Source organism: Ptychodera flava, chromosome 12, assembly GCF_041260155.1.
Source record: "Ptychodera flava strain L36383 chromosome 12, AS_Pfla_20210202, whole genome shotgun sequence".
Classification (NCBI taxonomy): Eukaryota; Metazoa; Hemichordata; class Enteropneusta; family Ptychoderidae; genus Ptychodera; species Ptychodera flava.
This window is the reverse complement of record NC_091939.1, coordinates 19452044-19477727: the sequence shown is the minus strand read 5'-3', so window position 1 is coordinate 19477727 and position 25684 is coordinate 19452044. Positions and strand designations below refer to the sequence as shown.

At 37.2% G+C, this 25684-nt stretch overlaps 1 protein-coding gene and 1 long non-coding RNA gene across 29 annotated transcripts in view; one reads left to right on the top strand and one right to left on the bottom strand.

Annotated features, from left to right (window-relative positions):
- The window catches only part of LOC139145305 (mediator of RNA polymerase II transcription subunit 15-like), a 153767-nt gene that overhangs the window by 53059 nt on the left and 75024 nt on the right, over window positions 1–25684 (bottom strand). For 2 of the 28 annotated variants that reach the window (XM_070716369.1, XM_070716377.1), the window contains exon 1: window positions 16555–16825. The exons of 19 other annotated variants lie outside the window; for them this stretch is intronic. In XM_070716369.1, the coding sequence (XP_070572470.1) occupies window positions 16555–16573 (19 nt within the window). In that variant the 5' untranslated portion in view covers window positions 16574–16825. Of the gene's footprint in view, window positions 1–16554; window positions 16865–25684 lie in introns of those variants that run through there. 7 more of the 28 variants (XM_070716382.1, XM_070716372.1, XM_070716386.1 and 4 more) reach the window with 7 other exon arrangements.
- On the top strand, window positions 261–25667 carry LOC139145310 (uncharacterized). Its single transcript, XR_011554905.1, has 3 exons — window positions 261–399; window positions 4059–4159; window positions 25536–25667. It is a non-coding gene; the product is annotated as an uncharacterized lncRNA (long non-coding RNA).

The following is a 25684-nucleotide window of genomic DNA, read 5'->3' as shown; positions in this document are numbered from 1 at the left end:
ATGCTTTCATTTATTCGAACAGCGGTTGCTTGTCGTAACTATGGCAACAAGTATCATGACCTGACGTGCCAGATTAGCGTTCACTCATGTTTTGAAACTTAAAACTTTCAACTGATTTGCATACTGTGAGAAAAGGGTCACAGGGGCAACAGATTCAACTGCTTTACTGTGTTATTGCACTGGCAGAGGTATGTAAGGGTAGCTCAAACCCCCAACTGGGACCGCCAACTGGGACTCCCAGTTGGCTTAAAATGCACTCTGGGACCGGTCCCAGAAGCGAACTGGGACCGGTCCCAGTTGGCCTCCAGGACTGGTCCCAGAAGCGTACTAGCTCGACGTAACTAGGACCATTATGATTGCGGGGAAACACACTTGTATCAAATGAACTGTACCATGGAGGTAAGGTACCTCCATGCTGTAATGACGAAACCATAATATTAATGGGAAAGAAGTTTCCCATCCCACTATATGCCTTTTGTAGCAATTGTATGCACTTGTTTTATTCATATTCTCTGTACTGTTGTGAAAATTATGTAATGTTTTTTGTGTGGGAAAGCTAACATCTCCCAGTTTCATTCAAGGACAGTCAGGTCTCATTTCAATTCTGGGACTCGTAGCTCCATAGAGCTATGACAGACATACAGACTGAAATAGAAAACACTGAGACAGCATATACTACATATAGCTACTAGCTGTCAATGAAGTTTTGAAGCAGTGCATGTTGTTGACTTGTATATTCAAAACCCTTTGTCTTAAAATGTAATGGGACTATTATCACCTCATTGATGTCTATTTTTTCCTCGCATCACAATGAAATGATTCTGCTGTAACAGTACATGCATGCACTAATGGTTGCCCCTCTCCTATTTGTGTCTATCTGTTCAGAAATATAACTACCGGTATAGGTCCAAATTAATTAAGATATCAGTCATATACTGCAAGTGAATTGCAATTCTATTAAAACACAGCGGGTTTTCGTTAAATGTTTTGTTTGCTGTTTTTAATGTAATGAAAGCCTTGATGAGTTAATTGCTAGTCTTGCATAGTTATTTTCATCTCCTTTTTTCATCTGATTCAGTACACAGTCTCTCTATCAAGGTGATCCGTGCAGTAAGATTTCAACACACACCATAGCACAGGACTTACTAGTGCTAAGAATGAGTACATCGCAGTAAGACCAAAGTAATCAAATTCTTTGTTTAGCGCGCCCACTCAAATGTTTCGAAACATGAGCGGGAAGGCAGTACTAAAACACATACAAGAAAATCAAAACACACCTTATATTTTCTTGATTATTTCCATGTAACAACATAAGTGTCTATACAAAAATCATCAGAAACTTCCTTTCATCGTGATCATCATAAGTTATACTACAAGATGTGAAATTTTGTAATCAGGAAAGCTAAGTAAAATCCTATTCAAACCATTGGCAGTAGAAAAAACCCTAGTATGTGCACACAGACAAAACAAAGAATTAAATTACTTTGGCCTTTAATAGTTGGGATCTATTAAATGTCGCGTATACCTACGATTATGGCAGAGTAAAAAATGAAAACATTAACAGATTGTTAGTATTAAGTACCAGTAACTGGGGTTTTTTCATAGTGGTCCCAGTTCACAAATTGGATGTGTCCCTGAAGTGTACTGGAACTGATCCTGGAGGCCAACTAGGACCGCGGCCGTGGTCCTAGAGTTAATTTTGAAGCCAACTGGGACTGGTCCTGGAAGCCAACTGGGACCGGTCCCAGAGGCCAACTGGGACCAGTCCCAGTTGGCTACTGGGACCGGTCCCAGAAGTGAACTGGGACCGGTCCCAGAAGTGAACTGGGACCGGTCCCAGAAGTGAACTGGGACCGGTCCCAGAGTGCATTTTAAGCCAACTGGGAGTCCCAGTTGGCGGTCCCAGTTAGGGGTTTGAGCTACCCTTACATACCTGACTGGCAGAGATACCTACTGTTTATGACAAGACGTGACTACATCTTTGCTCGTAAAAAATATTCAAAATACTCTGACTTATGGCAACTGAAACAACTTTTCTCTAGTGCTCTAGTTTTTACATACATCAATAAAATATTTTTAAATGGTGAAGTCATTTTGCACTTGCAAGAGTGTGGTCAACATGTTTGCAGTTATGTGTTTGTGGCCAAAATGAAGCTTTTGAGCCACAGGCTTTTTGATTGACAAATGATCTTTACATCTTTCAAGGGAACTTCAATACATTCTAAGTATGAAATTTCTAGTGCTATAGAGAGAAGACAAGAAAGCCTTTTTTTGTCAATCTGTGCCTCTAACTCAAGTCATGCTATTGTTGATATTTAGGTATAACAGGGCAAATCTTCCAGCAATCCTTTCCCCTTAAGGTAGAACGCACCTCGGAGACAGACATTCGGACTCTCAATCTTTTACAATTCTCTTCTGATATACCACTTGTGGGGATTCATTTTAAAGCTCTTAGTGAAAGAAAACTTTTCACCGGCTTAGTATTTCGAAATTTATTTTTCTCCATAGAGTTAACACAGGGATGGCGGCCATTTTGAATTTCTAATATCGGTAAATCTTGGGTAATTTGTTTCTCTACTACAAAAATTTGCACGGTGACCCCCTATTTTTATTCTTGATTTTGAAAGAGAATGATTAAAAGATCCCTTGAGGAAAGTTAGAGCAAAAGTTTAAGTCTTTCACTTTTGAGGTGCATAATACCTTAAACATCTCATCATGTTACCTCTAAATTTTGGTTTGATCCAACTATTCACACTAGCATGGTTGGATCTACCAAGTAGGGGATGGAAAGAGTGAAACATTTCCGCCAAAGAATGTGAAGCTGTATCCATTCCGTCAGATTGCACGATTCACCAACTGGCGTCCTGCCTGGCTTCTGAATACAACAGTCACTTTGACTGTCTTGCAGTCACCGTGGAATAACAACACAGCAGTATGATTGATAGGTATTACTCATTGTCATTGTCACAAGCTGTCGGTTTCCCTATCTCAACATGAACTACCTGAGCTTGTGCTAATTTCCATGGATTAGTACCCACAGCCCCCCGCTGTCATCTGCAGCAATTATATCCAACATGAACGCTAAATTCAGAGACTGTGACGGAGGAAACTTTTTGAATGTATTTGGCTAATATGTGACTTGTATTAATGAGGCGTCGAGGCCAAATTACACTGGCAGACAGTCTCAAAGTGACTCAGAAAATCTGCTGCTCACTACAGACAACTATTAACACCTGGGTGGCGAGAATGTTAGTTTCACAAATTGTTTTCATTGACTAGAGAGAATTTAGTACACGTCAATATAAACACATGAAAACATCTATGTAAGATATTTCTTAAATATGCAATAAGTATGATTAATCTCATGTCTAATTTCTGCTTGATTTTACTCTTTAAAATACTTAAATTACTTGAAAATATACATTTTTAAGAAACTGCCAGTCACTGGGTTGTTTAATAAAATGACTTTCTCAAAACCACATCAGCACAATTTTCCCAGCTAGGAGTCGTGTTTGATTATACAAATGTACCAGTGCCATTATCCCTGGTATGCTGTATTTATATATGCTTTATTGTCAGCTAAATATATTCTGATGTCGATACTGACTGTTTTAATTAAAACCTTGGCTCAGTTTGACGTCTGAAAATTAATATTTCAAGCGAGATTTGTTTGCCCTAACCTTTTTGTGACCGTTATGGTATCATACATCACCTGTAATGCAGTTTCCAAACTCTCTATCATTCCTTTATGCAGTTGTTACACACAAATGTCAATCCCATTTTGGTGTGAGTAGGTCTGGGATCTTTTAATTATCATCTCCATAAATAATACAGTAATTCTTTACCACAGCATTATGATATTGACGTTTGATGTTTTCATAAATACAAAATTATTCGTTAGGCAAAAAACTGGCAAAAAGTGTTTGTTTTTTATTAGTGTATTGATAATTTTGTTTATTGTGTTTCTCCTTTTTTGAAATGCAAATCACTTGAAAATTGGCTGAAGCCATAGATTTTTTCTTTTATAATTACAGTTAAATGTATTTCTTTCATGCTAGAAAATGTTATCATCATCAGCAAGACGAGTTATTTTGACTGAAAATGAAACGTCACTGTGGAATGTGATGTATAGATATTACTGATTGCACACCAGACAGAGGTATGTATTCCATTAATATAATATTCGATAAGTGAACAAGTATATCGCACTGGCATTTCAAAAACTTTTGTCACGTAATATTACTGAATTCTAACGATTTTTATCTTCCATTGCAAATATGCATCACACACTGTTTTCTCAAGGTCTCCCTCACAAGGGAGAATGTTGGCCCCTGCTTGAAAATTTGGGAGGATTTGGTTCTGATTAAAGGGAAAACCATAATGAATTATGCAAATTACGTTATGCAAATTAAGATTTTGTCCAAGTTATTAGGAAATTAAGATTATACACTTGTAGCAATGATCACAAGACAGTCCTGCTTTATGTCATCCTTCTGCAAATAGGATGCTTGTATCACTTTACTGTGGCTACAGATAGTGGATTACATCAAGTGTATGATATTACATCACCGGACAGTACTGGGGTAATCATGAAGTGGAATGCTACTATAAATACTCTGTGTAAATCATAATCTCAAATCTCATTGTAGAAAGGCAACGTGTGATTATTTGAAGGGGGATTTTGATTAAATGGGGGAGGGGGGGTGGGGAATAATTATGCAATTGCACGTGCCGGAGAAAACACCGCACATAAGACCAGAATCAAGAATGTATCAAACAAGATTAATGCAACTACAAGTTCCATTAGACAGGGAGTTCACCATAAAGACTGCCAATAAAACATAAGTCTACTGATAACAAAATGGATGTGGCAGCATTGAAATATAAAAATGCAATTTGGAAAAAGTAGTGGCAAAGATGCATTATTGCATAACTCTACACCAAGATTTGTTCAATAGCACACATAGGCAGAAATGGAAATCACCTTTTTTTATCATAAGACATTTTCCCATGAAATTCAGCACTTTGACAATGCCAGATATCAAAAAGGCCTTTTTAAGCATCTCTGGGAACATATGCGTACTAGTGGGAGGAAATTCAATATGGGTAAACATAAATTATTCAAACTTAGGCTAGAGAAAATATGAATCAAGGAGGATTAATACGACTTATTTTCCTGTTAGACGCCAACTTTATAGTCCTGTCCAGCAGTCTTGTTTGCTAAGTTTAAAGTACAGGGATTTTTTTAGAGAGGAAAGCGAACAAAGTTTATGATTTTATAAAAGTACATCTGAGTTAATAATAGTGAACGATGTGTCGGCAAAACATTTTCTTACATTTTTACCAATCTTATGGGTAAACATATCAAAAGAACTCTTGTTAACACCAACAAGATATTGTCCGATAGTGTAAACTTGTCCGTATTCAAGATGTTTTTACATATCTAAGCTATACTTGTCACAGTCACATCTCCAACCACTGTTCATGCATTGTCAGAGTGTAGCTTATTCTGCCTCTAACATGTCCTCAACAAACTACACTACCTTATACCAGGTAAACATAAACAATGATATCTTGCATGATTCTACAGTGTTTATTGTGTTGTCTTTGCATACAAATGACAATCATTTTATTTATTCGGCTATTTGTTATTTGTCAGTCATTTTTACATTTAAATTCTGCCTCACATCATTCAATCATTCAGTTCATCTATATGTTGAATATATCAGAGATAACAGCTCGGAAAAGGCAAGCATCTTCCACAAATCAAGTGCAATGTCAATGTTCAACTCCACTGAATGAAGAAGTTTCACATGGCTTAAAGGTATACAGTCCCTGTTACCTAAATATGGTCATATATGGTCAAAGGGGCATTCCTTGGTATTCAAAATGCCATTGTGAGGGCACTGTTTTTAAAAAGCGGCCATCCGCTTAAAATCTGTGATTGGCTAGATTTTCTCTTTCCATGGTACCTGTGACAAAATTGGAACAGGTGACAGTATACCTTTAACCAATCAGTACTGAACTAGAGTACCTTGAAATTTCATTTACAAGGTGGACATGATTCTGCAGATAAAATACTCACAGATTTATATGCAAACTTAAATGAAGTATTTCCATTTCACATAAGGATAATTCAAATACCGGTACATCACTTCACTACCGTCAGCAGTCCTACCTCTAAGATCAGTGATAGCTCTTTGTGACGCGAACCCAAAAGCTTTAGCTTTTTAATAACTGTGTTTTTATCTCATCATTTAGAACTAACTGCCCTCTGGTCGGTGTTTATGCCTGAGGCAAATTTCAATCATAAATCAGATACACGAACAGAAAAGCAATATTGGCAGCAGGAATTCCTTGACTTCACAACCCTTGCAATGGGTAAATTACATCAAATATTCACTAAACTAGCTGATTTAGTGAACGATTGCATTCTCATCACACTCCTATTGAGTTTGCACTCTGCAAAAAACTCTTAAATTGAAAACATTTTATACCTCATATAGTTGGTACCTTGATAATGGTTGGGTGTGGGTCTTGTTCCAATAAGATCTGGCTTATCATGTGTGACTGCTGGCGATAACTCACCATTTGACAATGTTTGGTAGTACCTGACCTCATGCTATGCACTTGATGAAATGTCACAAGGCACTTGTGTGCATAGCACATCAGGATTCCAGTGCACGTAGCCCTTGAAAATCTAACTGCTTTTGCATTGGGGGAGTGAGTGGAGCCTGGCTGCCATTATTTATGATTGCATTGCTGAGTGTCTCCCTATATGTCTGGAGATTTAAGCGGTTCTGTGTGGAGGGGTGTAAGTGGGTGGATGGGTGTTGGACGGACAGATGACAAGACAGACTTGAACACACATGGAACAAAATAAAAGGGACAAACAGGTGAACAAATGGGAAGAATGATGGAATGAAAGGAAGAGTAAATAAGTCAATGAATAGTGGATGTACTTGACGGGCAGATTGTTAGATGGTGAATGAGGAGTAGTTTTCATGCCCACTGAAAGAGTCAGCCATTGCCTCTGACTTGCCAACAACTGCTGAAATTCAACAGTGACAACAACATCATTGGATCTGATTATTGTTGCTGACACCTCCACCCCTACAAGAGGAATTCTCTAACTGCAAAACTGATTTCAAGATCAGTTGAATTATTTTCACTGCAATTTTTAAGAACAGAGAATGAACTGAGATCTGGTCAATTCTCCATTGGCATAGAAATGCCTTTCAAATGCATTAATCTTATGATTAAAACCCTTAATATACAAGAGGTGCATATATTGTAAATGTACAGTAATCAAATATAGGTTGATGGTGGATACATGCTTGTTTGACTGTTGGTTTCAACATATGACCAACTGGTTCAGGTAGGCTGTTTCGATGAATAAGTGAGAGCACAGTAAAGCTACCACAGGGATATTACCAGAAGGGTGGATGCAAATGGCCATACTGGAGGAATGAGTACTATCTCAAGTCACAAGTGGAAGATTACTTTTGACTGACAATAATTGACACATTGACAATAACTGACTTGTGATTGATAGGAAGTGAGACTGCTGACTAGAAGATGGCTACAAAGATGACAGACTGAAGGCAGGATGGAACTGAGGAATCAACACTTGACTCAGCAGAGTCTAAATTATTTACGTGACTGAGAAGAGCACAGGTTGATCTGATAAGTTCAAGGAATCTGACGCAGTCATTTGTATCTTTGGTAAAAATGTCGTCACAAAATGTAGTGAGTGATAAATTAAAAAGTTACACAAGCACTCCAATTCCGAGAATGGAGGAAACATGCCATTTCTGCTGTACAAACAGTGACCTTCAAATTTCTATGACCAAATATAGATGCCAAATTCATACATTAATATCCGCTTTTATTAATTCAATGAATGGATGCATGTTTGCGTCATTGCAAAGTGATGCCAGAACTACCCAACGTCAAGGATGTAAATTTCACTTTGTTGTTCATTTCATCTTCCATCTGAACATTATATGACACCTGAGTATGAGAAAAATCAGTCATCGCATTTCTGCCCAGTGGGGGCTTCACTGTTGTGTGTGATAATATATTACTGAGGATCATCAGTGAAAGACAATGTGACAGAAATGCTTTTGAAATCAACTAATCATAACAAAATATCACATGTAAACACACTTTAAACATACTTGATGTTACTCTTTCAATAGATTTTCAACAAAGGCATTTTAGTCTGTTGACTCACACAGCACTAGCTGCTTACATTTCAAACATAAAAATATCAGTCTCAATTTACGCCTGTAAAAGAATTACGTCACTGAATTATTCATGTATTTCAAAGTCTAACGTGTGCAGTGGTTGGACATAAAAGCAGGGTCAAATGTTTGTGTCTGAATAAATCTCTAATGAAAGTACAATTTTAAAGTAGTATCAAGAAATCTATTGTTTCCTCTTTCAGTGTTTGCCGCATATCAATTCAATTTTGAATCTGTATCTGACCAATATTTCAAGAAAACAGAACTCTTAAAATAAACATTAATGTTTTTGACCAGAGATCTCTCAAGCCCCATGCAATTATATTCTCTTCATAAAAGCACATACACAATAGAAAGGGTGTATAATTTATTAACGCAACACTTCAACCATTCAGGAGAATAAATCATCTTTGAAAAATAATCCAAACAATAGCATGATTGCAATTAAGGTAAAAATATGAGTGATTTATAAAGAATACAAGAATATCTGCTTTCATCGTAAATGTTGAAAAATTAATGGAAATATGCAATTAAGCGGAGACTGCAGGATGATGCACACGTGCACACACAAATAAAATTGAATGGTTTCTAGGTGAAAATAACATAAAAATGTCATTATATTTCATTTTAGTGGTGATAAATCTGATGTTTTTTATCCAGTTGCCAGGGTACACGACAGATCATATTAAATGTGCTCAAGTTGCTCAACTAGTCATGCAGTGAAACAATTGATATCCTGTTTTTATCATTATTTTCGTCATTTTCACTTGGAGACAGAATGTTAGCCTTCAGATAACAGTGCAGCTTCGTTGCCGTGGTTCCATCGCTTACTCATCCTTTTCCGCAATGATTAAATACGATTGGTACCATCAGATGTTAAGCTCCTTTGTGTGCACGTGTGTTAGACCCTGAGGTAAAAATGGATGCGGTGTTGTTCCAAGGACCAACCAATCAACCAACGGGAGATTCAATGATGTAATGCTTGGATGAAGACGCAGCCTCTGGTGTAGTTTCTGCCCTGTTGTATCAGGACAGCTTGAACACGCGTATCAGCACTTGTTAGTGAACTTTAACCTTACGAAAATAATGAGGCTTACACACTGGAGCTGTGTTATTTCTAGTCTCGTTTTTGGAAAGTTCTATAAAAAATTTCTGACAGTTTTTGCAACTGCACATTTTTCCACTTTTCAAATGTAGAATATGTTTTTTCTTTGCTTTCTGGGTTTACAGATAATTCAAATGTCTAGTCACAGTATCAAATGCATTGTCAATCTGTGATTTTACAGATGTACATAATGTAGAGCTCGCGTTTTGATGATCACACCAAAATCACGGCTTAATTGATCTTGAGAAGAAATAAACAAAGAATGAATGTAAAATTTCAGGAAGACAATTTATATAATATTGTTACCGCAATAGAAGGTACCGCATACGCTGAGGTTGTTTATCAAGCAGCTGGCACCAAATGAACGAGGTCAAATTCAACAGTAAGAGTTATCTTACATTTTCAGAACTGGACTATAAAAAAAAACTGAATAAAACTTTAAACAGCCAGAATTAAATTACACATAACTGTTGTAACAACGGTATATATGACCAGATGAATGGTATTCAAAGTGTTATGAGCACTGGTCATATATTGCCTGAATTTAGCAGGGGAATTCTATCACAAAGTCAGGCACAGATTCTTATGAGGATAAATGCACCGTTTGTTCAAAATGTGCTGATATACCTTCAATATGTTCATGTAATTACACTGTTTGAAAAGATTGTAATCAGCTGGTGCAGTACACTGATTTTTTTTCATTTTTAGCTACCATACTGGCAAAATACCGAGGGAATATGAGCAATTTTGAATCAAAATTTTCATTAGGTTGAATTAATAAATCAATTTCACACTTGTACATCAGAATAATCATCTCATATCACTTGTATTATGAGCTGCTGGTGGAGTGATCAGCTGAATTTACCTAAAACTGGAGAAAGTAAGCTTTACAAGGATTCATGTGGGTGGCACTGACCAATAGGTAAAGATGTGACCAGGTGTACTTGACGCACCATGATAAAAACAATGCCGCTTAGCGCTATGTCAATACATTAAAACACTGAATTCATAATAAGTATTATTCTTTACTGCTGTCATAAAATGAGTGCTTACCCTTTGCCACCAACTGGTTCAATAGGCAGGACACTCCTTGGTTGAGAACACAAAATGCCAGGATTGACCCTTTTCCTCGTCTGGCCTGTTACCTGCCATCCCACAAAGTCAACAAAAACTTAAAGAGGTGGTTTTGAGCTTAAGTTTATTTTCGCTTGCTGTATACAAGAATGTCATATTCTTGTATTAAGCTCGGTAGTTTGAGACCCTAAAAATACACCAAGACATAGTGCATCACTTTGCTTGGCTGGCTATTATTACATCTAGACATGACCGATTTTCACTGACTTGTCAGGAATATGGCCTGAATGCCATCTTCTGGGCACCCTGGAATTTCCACTGACTTTGCAAGATTAGGATCAACACAGAATGATATAATTGCTCTATACTGTCTCTTTCCACAGCAGGAGCTGCTTGCTAAACCCTTTGTAATCCGTACTCGCTTTATGGTTTAATACCTGGCATTATATAGAAATATGATCACTTGAGAGTATGTGTGATCTAATACATTGTTCTCGATACAAAGATTTCAGTGTCTTAATATATGTTGTCCAGTATGTGGCCCTTGTACATCGCATTGCATGGATAATTTGTTTCTCAAATGTCTGTTGTGACATCACCTCTTGAAAATAAAAATATCATTATATAATTTTGGATGGGAAATTGGATGTATCATATTCATTGAAAAATGTACTGTGTACAAAAAATTTACATGCCTTCAGGGTTCAGGAAGGCTATTTCATTAAAACTGTTGAATCACTCTCATAAAGCAAAAGAAATTGACAATTTATCTGCATATTGTGATTACAGGATGTAAAATATTTCTTCTTTTCGGAAGAAAATTGACTGTTTACTGTATGATTACAAGTCATTTACCGGCACTGCGACTATCAAAAGTCGAACCATAAATTTACATTAAAGTAAATCCTCCTATGGTGAATAATTTATCCTTCCTTGATTACAAAGTCAAGAGATTAAAGAACAGCTTGTGTGGGTTTCCTCTTGAGGGGATGGAGTAGGGGGGGGGGGGTGAGGGGTAATCTTTACACATGAAAAAAGATGTCTTCAAAAAAAACCCACTTGTGTTTGTCATACCCATACCCATCATAACTTGTGAACGCTTATGAATAGAATGGAGGGATAGAGTTATTTCTAAGAACTGTTAACATGAATGACAAACTGGCAAAGTTAAAGATCTGAGCAACGGCAGAAATACCTGTATAAATTTGATGACTATAGGAATGCAGAATCCGAATGACACCGTGAAATGATGGAGTAGAGAGAGGGTAGAGAACTGAATATAGCAAGAAGACTTGGAGAAGGACCTCAGAATAGTTGTGGATATCCCTGTAAAGAGGGTGAGGTTTTATGAAAATGTTGAAGAACATCTACATTTCTATGATTTCAAACCAACTGGAGAAGGTCACCAAGAGGTCAGTCAAGGAAGGCGGTGTAAAAGAATCATCAGAGACACCAGACCACACATGGAGTCAGTTTACCTATCTCAAATGAGATGATATCGATGTGATGTGCCACTGGGAAACAACACTGTGATTTGAGAGATAAATCATTCAGGTTCCATCAGAGTGAAGCATCATGGGATACATCAGGACTGAGTTTGCCAAGAACACATACCATGGAAGGACAAAGAATTGCAAGGGATAGACCATTGTGCATCATAGGGTCAGTTAAGGACAAAGACAGGGTAAATGAGAGAGAAGCAAAAATCTTATAAAATGATCCTTTGGACAAGTCATCAGGAACAGACCATACCAGGTCAATTGAGGACACGGCCATTATGAGGTCATTCAAGGACAAGTCAAGTTCTGAATACTCCATTACCAGGCGAAGTCACTCTCTGAGACAGACCATTGTGGGGGTCATTTAAGGACAATGTCCTTGGAATATATGGTTAAAAGTACATACCATCATGAGGACAGGCTACCCTCAGGGAGGGGGCAATTAACGCTGGGGCATCAAGAAAACTTCAGCACATATGGTAGATACTTGAAAATTGCAAGAGTGGGTATTTCAGACAAGGTTGCTTCAAGGATAGGCTGTTTGGAAGATGTTGTTATGGTAACAGCAAAACAGAAGTGATGTTGAACAGAAAACCATCATCGGGGCAATCCAGTTGCCTATGAGGTATTTCTAGAAAAGTCACTGCATGGGCAATGAATCACAGGTAACGCATGGAATAAACTACTATGGCTGCACTGCTAAACAGGACAAGCCAGCAACAGATTATGGTGGTAAAATGGAAAACAGCTGCAGATGTAAATTCAGAGACAGGAGGACTTTGCCACATGGGTGAGAGCTGAGGACACAACAGGATTGCACTGACTGTAGTGTGACTGATTACATGTGCCTGCCACAACATAAAGAGAATTCTTGTCACATTTGTCCAACAATCATGACTTCTGATTGTGTGACTTTTAACAGAATGACACATTTTCTGCACTTTGCTGGTTTCTGAAGTTGTACCAAACGTTGATCATTTTTTAACATAGATCAAAGTAAACTGTATGTCTCCAGCACCAAGCTCTTAATTGCTACTAAATATTAACAGGAAATTCAAAGGGGTGAATAATAGTTTTAGCTATGTGAACACTTTAAATAGCTAATAGACTGTAAAAAAATTATACCAAAAATTAAACTACTATTTGAGATGACCACCACTGAATGTATTTAAAATTGTACATCATAGACCATTGCCAAACAGAGGCCATATCCAAAATACAATAAATGAAAACTACATTACATGATGTATAGAAAGCTATAATGACCTATAGATATAAGAAAAACCTAAGAAATAATGGCCAATGTTTCAAACAAGCTAAAAAAAATGTGTGTTTCTCTGAAAGCACAGAGATTTCTCATCTGTAATACACTATACACAGGTAGAAAGCATACACAATTCAAAAGAGAGATGGTACTGATGCCATTTGCGATCATTTTAACTTTGATTAAATTAAGTATTTCAAGATTACGGCATGAATTATTGCTAATATTTACAAGGACAATGCAACAATAGCCAGGCACAGCATACAGGCTGTCTATCCAAAATGCTTTAAGCCCAGTATTCCTGTGGATCACACAATGAATATTGATAAAATATGAACTGGTTTCAAAGAATCAAAATTCTGGAATGACCTGTAAACCAGAGGATTGATGCTGAGCATTGGAAGCTCCATGAACTTAATCAATGCTATATCACAATGTTCAAATTAGCATGCCATGACAAAATGTGGTTCACATGTACACTAAAAGAAGATACCTGAAAATCACTTTAACTACTGATTTGGATGCCGAACTGGCAAAAACTGGGATTTGAAAGATTTGCATTGTTGTAAGTGTGCAACTGTGAAATTTTTACTTTGTTTAGAAAGCACTGAAAATAGGAATTTGGAATGACATGGTTTTACATGTTGATTTAACACCAAATTAGCATTTTGGGTGTGACTGTACATGAGACAGAAAGTTCATTCAAACACACCACTCTAAGAACATACCCTAAATGTGTTTACTCTGTATGTGCATTTGAAACTTTCATTACCGGTATTTCCATTGACATTCGATGAAGAGAAAGGGGGAGACACACTAGCACAAATGGAAATACCACGTAAAGACGTTTTGATCAACAGTGAATATTGCACAAACTACCCAGCCTACAGTTTATGTACTGGAAACAAGCGGGATAATATTGGCATAGATTTTTACTGAAAAAGTACAGTTGAGTGCACAACCTCTCGAAGTTGGATACTATTAAAGTGAATCAAACTATCCGTTGTCTTTAACCCTTTTCCTGCCAAGTCCATATTTCACCACCAGGTCAAGATGATTAAAAATAATGAAACACAACATATTCCATATGGTGTATTTTAACGTAATACTGTACATTTGAAGGCTGTTGAAAACATAATACTGTAAAGTTGATTTTTTTTGGACAAAAGATGCTATAACATACCAAGCCAAGTGGGTGAAAATACGTCATGTTTTGGCTCAATACGGCTTTCTACTGACTTGGCTGTTGGGGAAGTGATACAGTTATTACTGTCTGGCAGGAAAAGGGTTAAGCTACAAATGTCATTTCATGCAGATTTGCGTGCGACATCTGTTTGCCTTGAATGAGTGACGAATTGCCACCTAGTGGTCATATATCCAAGAAGTTGCCTGCGTATACAAACTCACTCATACTGTGGACAGACATCTCATGTTATAACATCACCCTGATATCTTTCACATTACAACGATAGCAATAAGAACCCAAAGAAATTTGACAGATAGGATAAATCTTTGTGAGAACTTTAAAGACATCATCAACTTGAATTTACAAGAAAATCGATATAAAGGTTTTACAAGATGTCATGTTTACAACAAAGCAGGCTCAGTGATTCAGGGAGAATAGAGAATTATTCCTAGAAAAAAAGAAATTGTAACACGGTACAAATTAATTTTTCAAAGTCAGTACATTATGTTGCACACAAACCACTGAAACTTGAAGGTTCTATAAATGGCGATGCAAGATTATGCTAAAGGTCATTCAAAATACTGGCACAAAGTACCATCATTAAATTGTTGTGCTGGGAAATGGACACTGAAGTTCCGCTAGATCGTACCATCATTAAATCGCTGTGCTGGCAAATGGACACTGAAGTTCCGCTAGATCGTCTGGAAATCTGCCATGATGGTGCTAACTATTCCAGTGAATGCACAGTGAACATACAGATTGGCATAGTATGGACATTCTCCATACGGTGTCAAAAAGCATGAAACTACATCATGATAAACATTTTCTACAGTTGTACGCTGGAATGAACATTACTTTTCTTCCTGCTTTAAATTGGCAGATGTTTATTTTGTTTCTGTGAGAACCACGGCTGTGTAGACTTTCAGTCATACCATATGCTTGACCGAAAACGCATGAAAAATTTACAATTGCTGCATGCAGTTTTATCTGTGGTAAAAAGATCGAGGAAGGCACAAAGCAGTTCAGTATGCCTTGCACACACAACACGGTCCCTCTCATCAGAGCAAAGGTCATCGCAGTCACCTACGTGTGGCTCATAACTGTTTCACTTAACATCTAAGATTTATAATTAATCAGTCATGACGAGATTTGTCTTTTGACCATCTAATTAACAGATTCTAAGGGAAAATTAGATAATTAAACTTTATTAGTATTTTTACATGTAGTTGTTTTCTGATTCACAAAGACCTGCTTGCCATGTCCCATACGGTTCCCTGACAATAACTTACAGTCCATAAATTATGTAAGTTACCATATTTAGCTGACGCACAAAGAATATTACATTCACACTTTGGCAGATATTCAATATGAAGGAAATAAATTTTTAACCAATATTTTTTTTAATTACAACGCTGACATGAATAGAATAGTGGATAGCACTGCAACCTTTCCCTGGTATGTGAAATCTATTTTCTGTGACATCAAACCTGTAATATTCAGGTGATATCACTTTTCCACAGCAAGTGGAAAATTATATCACCTATTCAGTGCATCGTTTGGTGAATTTACTTATTGTATTTCAGGAAAAAAGTGCAAGTCGCCGAATCAGGGATGTAATTTGTAAAATATGGTAAGCAGATACTGGGTAGACACAGTACTGAAATATCATTCTAAATTTGGATACCTGTAAAATTTATTTGTGGCATAAGCTGCTGCTGACATTATCACATGCGTGTACGTATCAAATAGTACAAAGTGCTGTGTGAAATTCTCTAGGAAAACAAAAGGAGGCGAAGGAAATGAAATGAATGGGTACATTTCAAATCAATGGAAACTAGAAATATTAATCAACTTCAAAAAACTGCAATGTGAAAAATTTGAAAATAACAACAAATTTGAAACAAAACAAGGTAGTCCCTGAAAAAGTGAAAACTACAATGACAAAAATAAATGTCACAAAATGACAAAATCTGTCAATTTTGTGAAGCGAGAATTAGCACTGACTTCCCCCCTTGTGCCTGTGTTAAATGATGTGGGCATGAAGGCACTCAACCTGCAACTGATGGCTCACCAGACCGCAGCTACAGTCACATCACCACACGACTTCACAAGGGTATTAAGGACGGCAAATCCCGTAAAAGTCAGGGCAAGGTCGTATTGCTTACTATGAGGCTACTTACAGTAATATGGGTAGAACATGGTCGGCTAGACTGACATGTGGGACCAGTCCACACTACACAGCAGCTAGCTACACAAGGTTTGAAGTTCCCGGAAATACAGAGACGGAGTACGACTACAGGTACATATCCATTGAGAGTGTGCATCAGTACTCGAGGCAATCGTAAACACTGGCAAGCCTGCCCACAAAGAGGAAGATACACGCTGCCAAGCAACTATCTATATCTGGATGTGTATGGGTATATATATATATCAAGATGTTTGCATGGCACTGTTACGGTCCTGCTGTCTACTACATTTATATATAGACTGCACAAAGCACATTGAGTCCCTCATATTTGCATTCATTATACCTCTTTATGGTGCTGACTCATGTATATTGCATGGCAATTCCCTATCAACTACCTCCCATTCCAATCACAGGTCACGGCCTCTGATGTTTCAATTTTCCAATTTCTCCCTGGTAACATAATTGCCATTTTGTCAATAAATATCCCCGGCTTATTTACTAGGTTAAGTACGTAGATTTCTCAGCACTTACTAATCCATTAATCTTGTCCTTTTTTTTTTCCTTTTTCAAAACGGACTGCTTTTTATTCTCGTTCTGTGATAAATAGAATGGCCTTTCATGAGAGCTAGTGGGAACGGCAAACTGATTGATGCTGGGTGCTGTGAGGTGTTATCACTGTCTCTCTGAACAGCTACCCCCCTCATGCAGGATGTATTCAATTATGCCCAGCCAATCGTGGGTAGGGGAAATACTAGCCAATCAGAGGCAAGCGATGAAGCCACACAGACATGCCCAGTAGTGCATCTAAGCAGTGAGTGGCAGCTCCGAATGGAATAATGACATAAACTGGATACTTTCTGCTACACATGTGCAGATCGCCTCAGGGCCCCAATTTCGATCAAAGCGTGGCTTATTCCTTGCCCTTTCACAACATATGTGCAAATTTAATATTTCAAAACCAATTTACTTGTTACAGTTTAGTAAACATGAGAACGGACTGTGGAAGGAGTATAACTATACGATGCAAAACAGTAGTTACAAGAACGCCAAACCCGCATAAAATATTTCAAGCAGAGGAGAGGTGTTTGGTTGAAATTTTTTTAGTGGACCAGCATGATGTTGATTGTGTGATGATCAATATGTCACTTGCATGAACAGTCATTCTCCAAACCAGTGTACTTTGAAAATAGCCATCTATAAATAGATCTATCGCTCAGTTCATTGAACTTTCTGTTTCACACGGTTGACATTTGAACCTGCACACGCCCGTAGTTTCATACTATTTAATCTCTGGAGTCCTTTGTAAAATGGATACTTGATTTTCTATAGTCACTGTCATCTAAAATGAGACAAAAAACAGTTTGCATGACTGGAAAGCAAATGCCTACTTCCCTGGTCAACGAAATGATATAAACAATCTAAAAATATTTCTGTTGCATGTATTTTTAGGCTACACTGCCTGTTATTTCGCGATTTTGGGAAACTGATCTTTAACATTTTGTGTGAGCAGTGGGTCTCTGTGGATGTGAAAAATATTACATGATATTCACACAAACATGGACATACACACGTACCGGTGTGTATGAAGGTATGTACATACATACCTTCTTTGGCACTCAAGGGTAAAATGCCACACCAGCAAAACTAGAAAATGTGCAATGAAAATATTGTTTGGGTGTAACGAGACTGAATGGCTATAATGGAACAGTTCAATACAAAATTTCTTTGACATCATCAAAGCAGGCTTTATAATTGATGGAATTCACAATGTAATCCAGCATCAATATATTATATGCCGAGCCTTTATATTCTTATTAACATTTGAAAATAAATCATAAGTTAAAGCAGTAATTCAGCAATGTTGTTGACATCTTTAAAAAGGTGGCAATTTCATTGGATGTATCTGGCATTAAGGTTTTAATTTGTTTAAATTAAACATGTGAGATTGATTTACTCGTAGAAAGACAAGCAAATCTGCTAAAATTGCCCGCATTAGTCCCGTGTGGCACAATCATGAATATATTGAAAACGTAGAGGGTAAAAGTTGACCGACAAACTCATTAGGCGAATTTCCATCTTTCAAGACAGGCATGAGCAGCAATTGTGTGTACGTCATTGCACTTTTACAAACAATCTCAGCCTGGGCTGTATGTGATGCAAATGAATCCAGGGTACAGTGTTCTGTTAAACATTAGCTTTAAAATGAGCTAATCAGCAGCACAGTGAACTTAATAGGACAGGCAATTCAGTCAACAGGACACATGTTCCAATAAAGAAATTTTCCATTTTCCTGTTCTGTGTGGGGAATTAGTTGACATTCACGCAAAGCATCAGCAACGTTTCCATGGTAGCAGGAATAATTGTTGTAACCTGATATATAAATTTGCAAGGGACGTGACTGACAATAAATTATAAACCCTACATGGTGGTACAAAGATTTTCAACACATCAGATGGAGCGGTTGAAATATTTGGTAGATCTAAGGAGTTATAAGATGTTCTATTGACACAAGATATGTGATACTGCAAGAATACTGAAATGAGAGCTGGAAATGAATGATGTTTAATACTAATGGAGCTCACTGACATGAAAGTGGAGTCAGTCTGCATACATTGTGATATGTGTTGGTGATCACACACTCTAGAGAGAACTGTCCATACATTTCCTTGATGCAACAGACTGATAAATTTTAACTTTGCATGAAAATTTTGTTTAAGGTAGTACATGCATCAAAAATGAAAGACTTAACTTTTTCTCAAACTTTCCTCAAGGAAATTTTCAACTATCCTCTTTCAAAATCACCATTAAAAATTGGGTGTCACCATACAAATTTTGGTACTAGAGAAACAACTTACCCAAAATTTACCGATATCTGAAATTAAAAATGGCTGCCTCCTCTGAGTTAACTCTATGAAGAAATACAAAATTTTCGATTTTTAAAAAACTAAGATGGTGGAAAGTTTTCTTACACCAAGAGTTTTAAAATAAACCCCAACAAGTGGTATATTAGAAACGAATTGTAAAAGTTTGAGAGTCTGAATATCTGTCCCTGGGGCGCATTGTACCTTAAGGTTAGAAGAAAATGCAATATTGTATTAAACTTGAATTTGAAAGATGGCATGGTCTCTTCTGTGCACAATATTGTCATTTACAAATTCAGCAATGGTAATTTGACTTCCTGTACTACAAAAGATCAAAGCCACGTGGACTCTCAAGTTGAAAACAAAAAATCAACAATTCTGCTTGTTAAAATCATCTGAGTATTCGTGATTAGTATTCGACTAGCATTTAATTCAGGCTAATTGGTAAAATGACCTCCAACAGAACAACATACGTCATTCATCTGCCATAATTGTGAAAAAGAAATTGATAATTTCTCGGAAACACATCTGTTCACAGTTCAAGTAAAACCTGTTGACGATGCAAGATGTCAAAATTGTTTGTGATCAAGTATCTGTGCGTGAAAATGGGAACAAAAAATGGGAACAAAAATGTTGTGTAACGCCAAGGTTTTCTAAAGGAAACAGGCCACTGACTTGTCACATAATGCAGTGTCATCAAACTCTTCTGAGAAGCTTTTCTCACCAGAGATTATTTCCATATCATCTTACCTGGCTCAGAGACAAGCTCTATTCATTGCTATGGCTACCTGCTGTTTGTGATCGTTTGGTAATAGTTGGATCACAGAAACAGGCTGGTGCCTCTGAAAAGTAGCTTTATTGAATTTTTTTCACACTTTTGTCTTCTGAACTCATGTGTAAAATAGGAATTCACCAAAATTTTTAAAAAAGCTCTGGGAACCATTTAAGATTTGGCATGCAGCGTGGTGAAGTACATGATTACTCAAAGTACAATACACTGTATTATTATATTGGCAAATCTTGTGTGTTTGGCATGTAATCAGTAGATCATAAATTTCAGAAGAAATTGAAGAAAATTTACACTTCACCGTAATATTTATGGCATGAAACAACTGTATTACATGAATATAATGTGAATACAAATGTGTAATTTATGCTTTCCTCAGAATGCAAATACTGTATAAAGTCTTTTTTCAGTATCAACAGACAGAGGGCCTCATTCAAAATTGAAGCTAACATGGCTACAGTGAAGCACTTGTCTTCTTGCTGACAAACTAGACCTTGCCCTTTGGATGGTCGTTTTCTTTAGACTTGTATGGCTTCTGTACACAGAGCGGTAGGACATTAAAATGACCCTTATCTCACTTACTTTGATGGAAATCCAAGCTGCTTTGGAAGTTATGGTGTGTAAGAACTGATTCTCTGATACCGTATAACTATTAATAGCATTATATGTGTTGGAAATACACATGTAAAGATAGGCAGAGAGCTTACATATTCTTTAATGTTACATTACCAGGAACAAGGACGTTACAAGGATTCAGTGTGTTGCATGTTGAGATTCTTTTCATCAACCTAAACAGTTTGTTTCACATCCTAATCTCCTAAATCAAACTTGAGTTTAATAACAACATCATGATTTTATGCATCCCTCAGGCTTGAGAATCTGGACCGATTGAACCTCTCAAACTCAAAGCACCTCGGGCCATGGCAGACACTTCCAAACATTGATTTCCCAGAGGGCTTGGGGGGCCGGTGCTGAAACACTTCATGAAAAGCAGTGCTGTATTTCACATGTCTTGATAAATTCACCTTGTATTGCTACTGTGTACACGTATGGTATAGTCACAGCTTGTTCCCTTGTTTTGCATAAAGCCATATTTTGCAATAGAGCTCTAATGGCTTAAAGTCATAACGGCACATCATTTGCTAATTAAATCTGCTGTATCAGTAGTGGTGTGTCATACACACAACATCCTGTTGACTTAATCTGTCCGTTGATATACTATGGCTGTTCTGTTCTTTTCATCCGAACTTAAGGTAGTATGCACCTCGAAAGTGAAAGGCTTAAACTTTTGCTCAAACTTTCTTTAATGAAGCTTACAATCATTCTCTTACCAAATAAAAAATAAAAATCGCGGGTCACCATGCAACATTTGGTACAAGAGAAACAAATAACCCAAGATTTACCGATATTTGAAATTCAAAATGGGCTATCCCTGTGTTAACTCTATGAGGAAAAATAAAAATTTCTATTTTCGAAACAGTGAAAAGTTTGCTCACACCAAGGGCTTTAAAATGAACCCCCACAAGTGGTATATCAGAAAAGAATTGTAAAAGTTTGAGTCCAAATATCTGTCCCCGATACGCATTCTACCTTAAAACAAGTCATCGTTGATGACACAGTCCCCACTTGTTAATGGGTACTTTGATTACAGGTCCTCAGAGAGGATAGAGTCCTCTTCATTAGGTCTGTGATCAAAATACTTTTTAATAAATTCGCTTGATACATGTCTGAGTTGTGGTTCAGGACATGAAAAAATCGTAATAAAATGGCCACACGGCAGCCATATTGGATCTTATCACAAAACAATTCAATGTGCATGTGTGTGACATAGGTCAAAGTCCTTGTACCAACTTTGAATAAAATCGGTTGAGATATGCCTGAGTTATGGCTCTGTACATGAAAAAATCGTAACAAAATGGCTGCATGGAGGCCATATTGGATCATATCACAAAACAAATTGATGTGCATAGCTATAACATTGGTCAATATTCTTGTACCAACTTTGAATAAAATCGGTTGAAACATGCCTGAGTAATGGCTCTGTACATGAAAAATTGTAATAAAATGGCCGCCTGGTGGCCATATTGGATTGTATCACAAAAAAAATTGACATGCATATGTATGACAAAGGTCAATGTCCTTGTATCAAGTTTGAATAAAATCAGTTCAGATATGCCTGAGTTATGGCTCTGTATATGAAAAAATCGTAACAAAATGGCCGCATGACAGCCATATTTGATCGTATCACAAAACAAATTGAGGTGCATATGTATGACATAGGTCAATGTCCTTGTACCAACTTTGAATAAAATAGGTTGAAACATGCTAGAGTAATGGCTCTGTACATGAAAAAATCATAATAAAATGGCCGCCTGGCAGCCATATTGGATCGTATCACAAAACAAATCGACGTGCATCTGTATGACATATGAAGTAATCCATTTACTAAGTTTGAATGAAATCGCTCCAGGCGTCTCTGAGATATCTGCGTGAACGGACGGACGCACGCACGCACGCACACGGACACACGGACACACGCACGCACGGACATGACCAAACCTATAAGTCCCCCCGGACGGTGTCCGTGGGGACTAAAAAACAGTTTACTTGATACTACCTTACTTGTATTGTGAAAAATCTACTAAAAAGTGAAAATTTAGTTTCTCTGGCAACTTTGAATGCCGTAGCTTATGGTATATGCACACAAGGGTGTCAAAAACGCCTCTCAAAATCATGAAATATGGAGCTGATGTACAACTGTACTCTGTTGTACTGGTTAATACTGTGTCTGACAAGTATGTACATTTTGTCACGTCATTCGAGGGTTGAGTCAGGTTGTCCAAGCCTTGAGATGTCAATGTATGAGAGGTTAGCATGCAGTGATGTTTCTCAGCTAATCAGACTTTACTCTCTCAGAACCGGTTTCCCTGGGGGGATTAGAGAGCAAAGAACTTTTCAAGGATGGAAAGAAAATGTCAACTGATGTTGTATCATCGTGCCACAGGCGTATGACTTATCCTATATTTCTCCACTGTACTGTAAGATTGCACATGGCATTTTGATATACTCTGAGCATCATTTCTCACTGAACGGCCGCGCAATTTACCAGAGTTATGACCCATTCTATGATGATGATGAATTTGGCACTTCTGATTTTAATTTGTGATCAATAACTCTGCTCATTTGCTTTTTTGTAATCTTGGACAAGGGTAGTGCATGGGAAAAATAGGACAAAAAATGGAAAACCGGATATAAACTGCTTTGACTCTTGATTGAACTTACAGTCTCTTGACTCTTGTGTGTCTACTGCTAATTAAATCAAACCACTGTCTGAAGCTCAATGGCTCTGGATTACGTGCATGAGAAGATCTAACGCCATGCCCTTTCCCCATTTGACAGAAAAGAATATTGCCAAGCAAATCATGTTTTCATGAGTGATAAGCAAAGTCTTAGAAGAGAGTGCTGATTGCACAGTGCTGCTTCTTCAGAACAAGCATTTCTCTTTTGAGTGTAGTCTCAAATGAAACGGTTGAACTGTCTTGGGTTCGCCGAAGCAATCCTTGAAAGGCTAAGTACCATACAGTGGCCAAAACATAAGTACCGAATCAATGATGAAGTGGTAGGTGGCATAATTTGTCCTTGTCTTTGCCAGCTTACTATCGACTCCAAGCACCCAAACTTCATTTTTAGAAATTAATTGAGGAGATTTCTGTTGAGGAGTTCGTCAAGGAAGAATTCTCAGAACTTCCTAAACTTTATTTCTGTTTATTTCCATATCTTCAAAACCTAGCACCAACTCAAAAGGGCAGTGTCAGAAATCCATCTGGAATACTTATACAACATTTCATTCCAGTATGATCAGACCCCTCATGATATATGACTGTTTGTCTTCAGTTAAAGAGGTCTGCTTTCTCTTGAAAAATATTACATTCAACAGCGAAGACAACTTTTTCTGGAATTAACGATTCAATATTGGATAAAGTACATACCGCTTTCAGAAGGGTCTGCGACATCACATTTTAATAGCTAAACTGGTGACTCCAATCAATATTATAGAACATGTTGCCAAACCAGTGACTCCAGTTCATTACCTTGTTCACACACGTAAATTTGGCCAGAGCCAAATTGGTCATATGTAGCACCAGCCCAAATCTTACATTTAGTTCCCATCCGGACATGATTGCAACAAATAAATATACCAGCGTAAATTTAGCTCTATGTGACCTCTGACCTTTCTAAGTTCAAAGTGGTAGGCTGGGATAACATCATGATATATTTAGTTCATGCTTTTTGTTCACATTTTACATACAAGAAGGGCTAATATGACTGTCACAGACTTGTAACCATTGGTGACAACTTCAGCATATCTTTACTGAGCGAATGGGCAAGAATCGGATACATCAGCGGTGGGGAAATAATCAGTACATGGCGTTTTGATGGCGTTATTAACATATGTGTCTCTCAGTTGTACAAGCATTGTGTATCAGGCAGCATGATCTTATTTTCAGAGCTAAAATGTTCTGACGATACATGGTATGATAAAGACTGCATTAAATACTTTTGGTTAATGTAAACTTGATGATTAAACCATAAGCTTAGACTCTCAAAATAGGTAGTACGATCAAACTTCGCAACCGTCTGAGACCAAGGCTGGTGTAAGGCGTGGAAATCTTGGCTGACTCGGATTTAAGTTGGTCCCAGACCCCTCTTCCAATCTGGACAGTGTTGCTTTGCATGCATTTTTTCCTTTTTTTTATAGTTTTGGACTGAATTTACATAATTTCTTATAAGATACATTTTCTTATCACAATTTCTGAAATATTGTTTAAAAAAAAAGTCTTGATTCATTTTGTAAAAGTGACAAAAAATTAACTTTAGCACTAAACTATTCATTCTTGTTTTGAAAAATACAACAAAACACTTTCGCATTTTCTAATCATTCAGCTGCCTTTGGCATTCAAATATATACACGTGATATGAATGAACACTTCATTTCTTTGTGTATCCTGAGACTTTTGACTCAACACACAGTAGTATTGGAGAAGTGGTTGGCAAGTTTAATAAATACTTGGATCATGCTATTTAAAGACGGCTTACAAATCGATTTTATCCTAGACACTGCATTTCTATGTGTACTTTTTATTATAAAAGGTAGCTTAACACATTGTGTATTACTGTAATAAGGACTGGACCCCTTTATAATGCAGCATATTGTTCAAAGAAGTAATTATTCTTTAAGAATGTATCAAGCATTTACATTTTTTGTCAGTCCTGAAAGATGTTGCATCTCCTCTAGGGAAATCTAATTTTTTCTCTTTTGAACAGGTGGACCGTATCACTGGTATATTGTATCAACCAACAGCACACTATGTTCTAGACACAGAAACAGCTGAGCTTTGAGGTTTATGTACTTTGAGAGAAAGCATCAGATGTATCATAGCAATCAGAACAATGTAGCATGAAGCAGTGAAAAA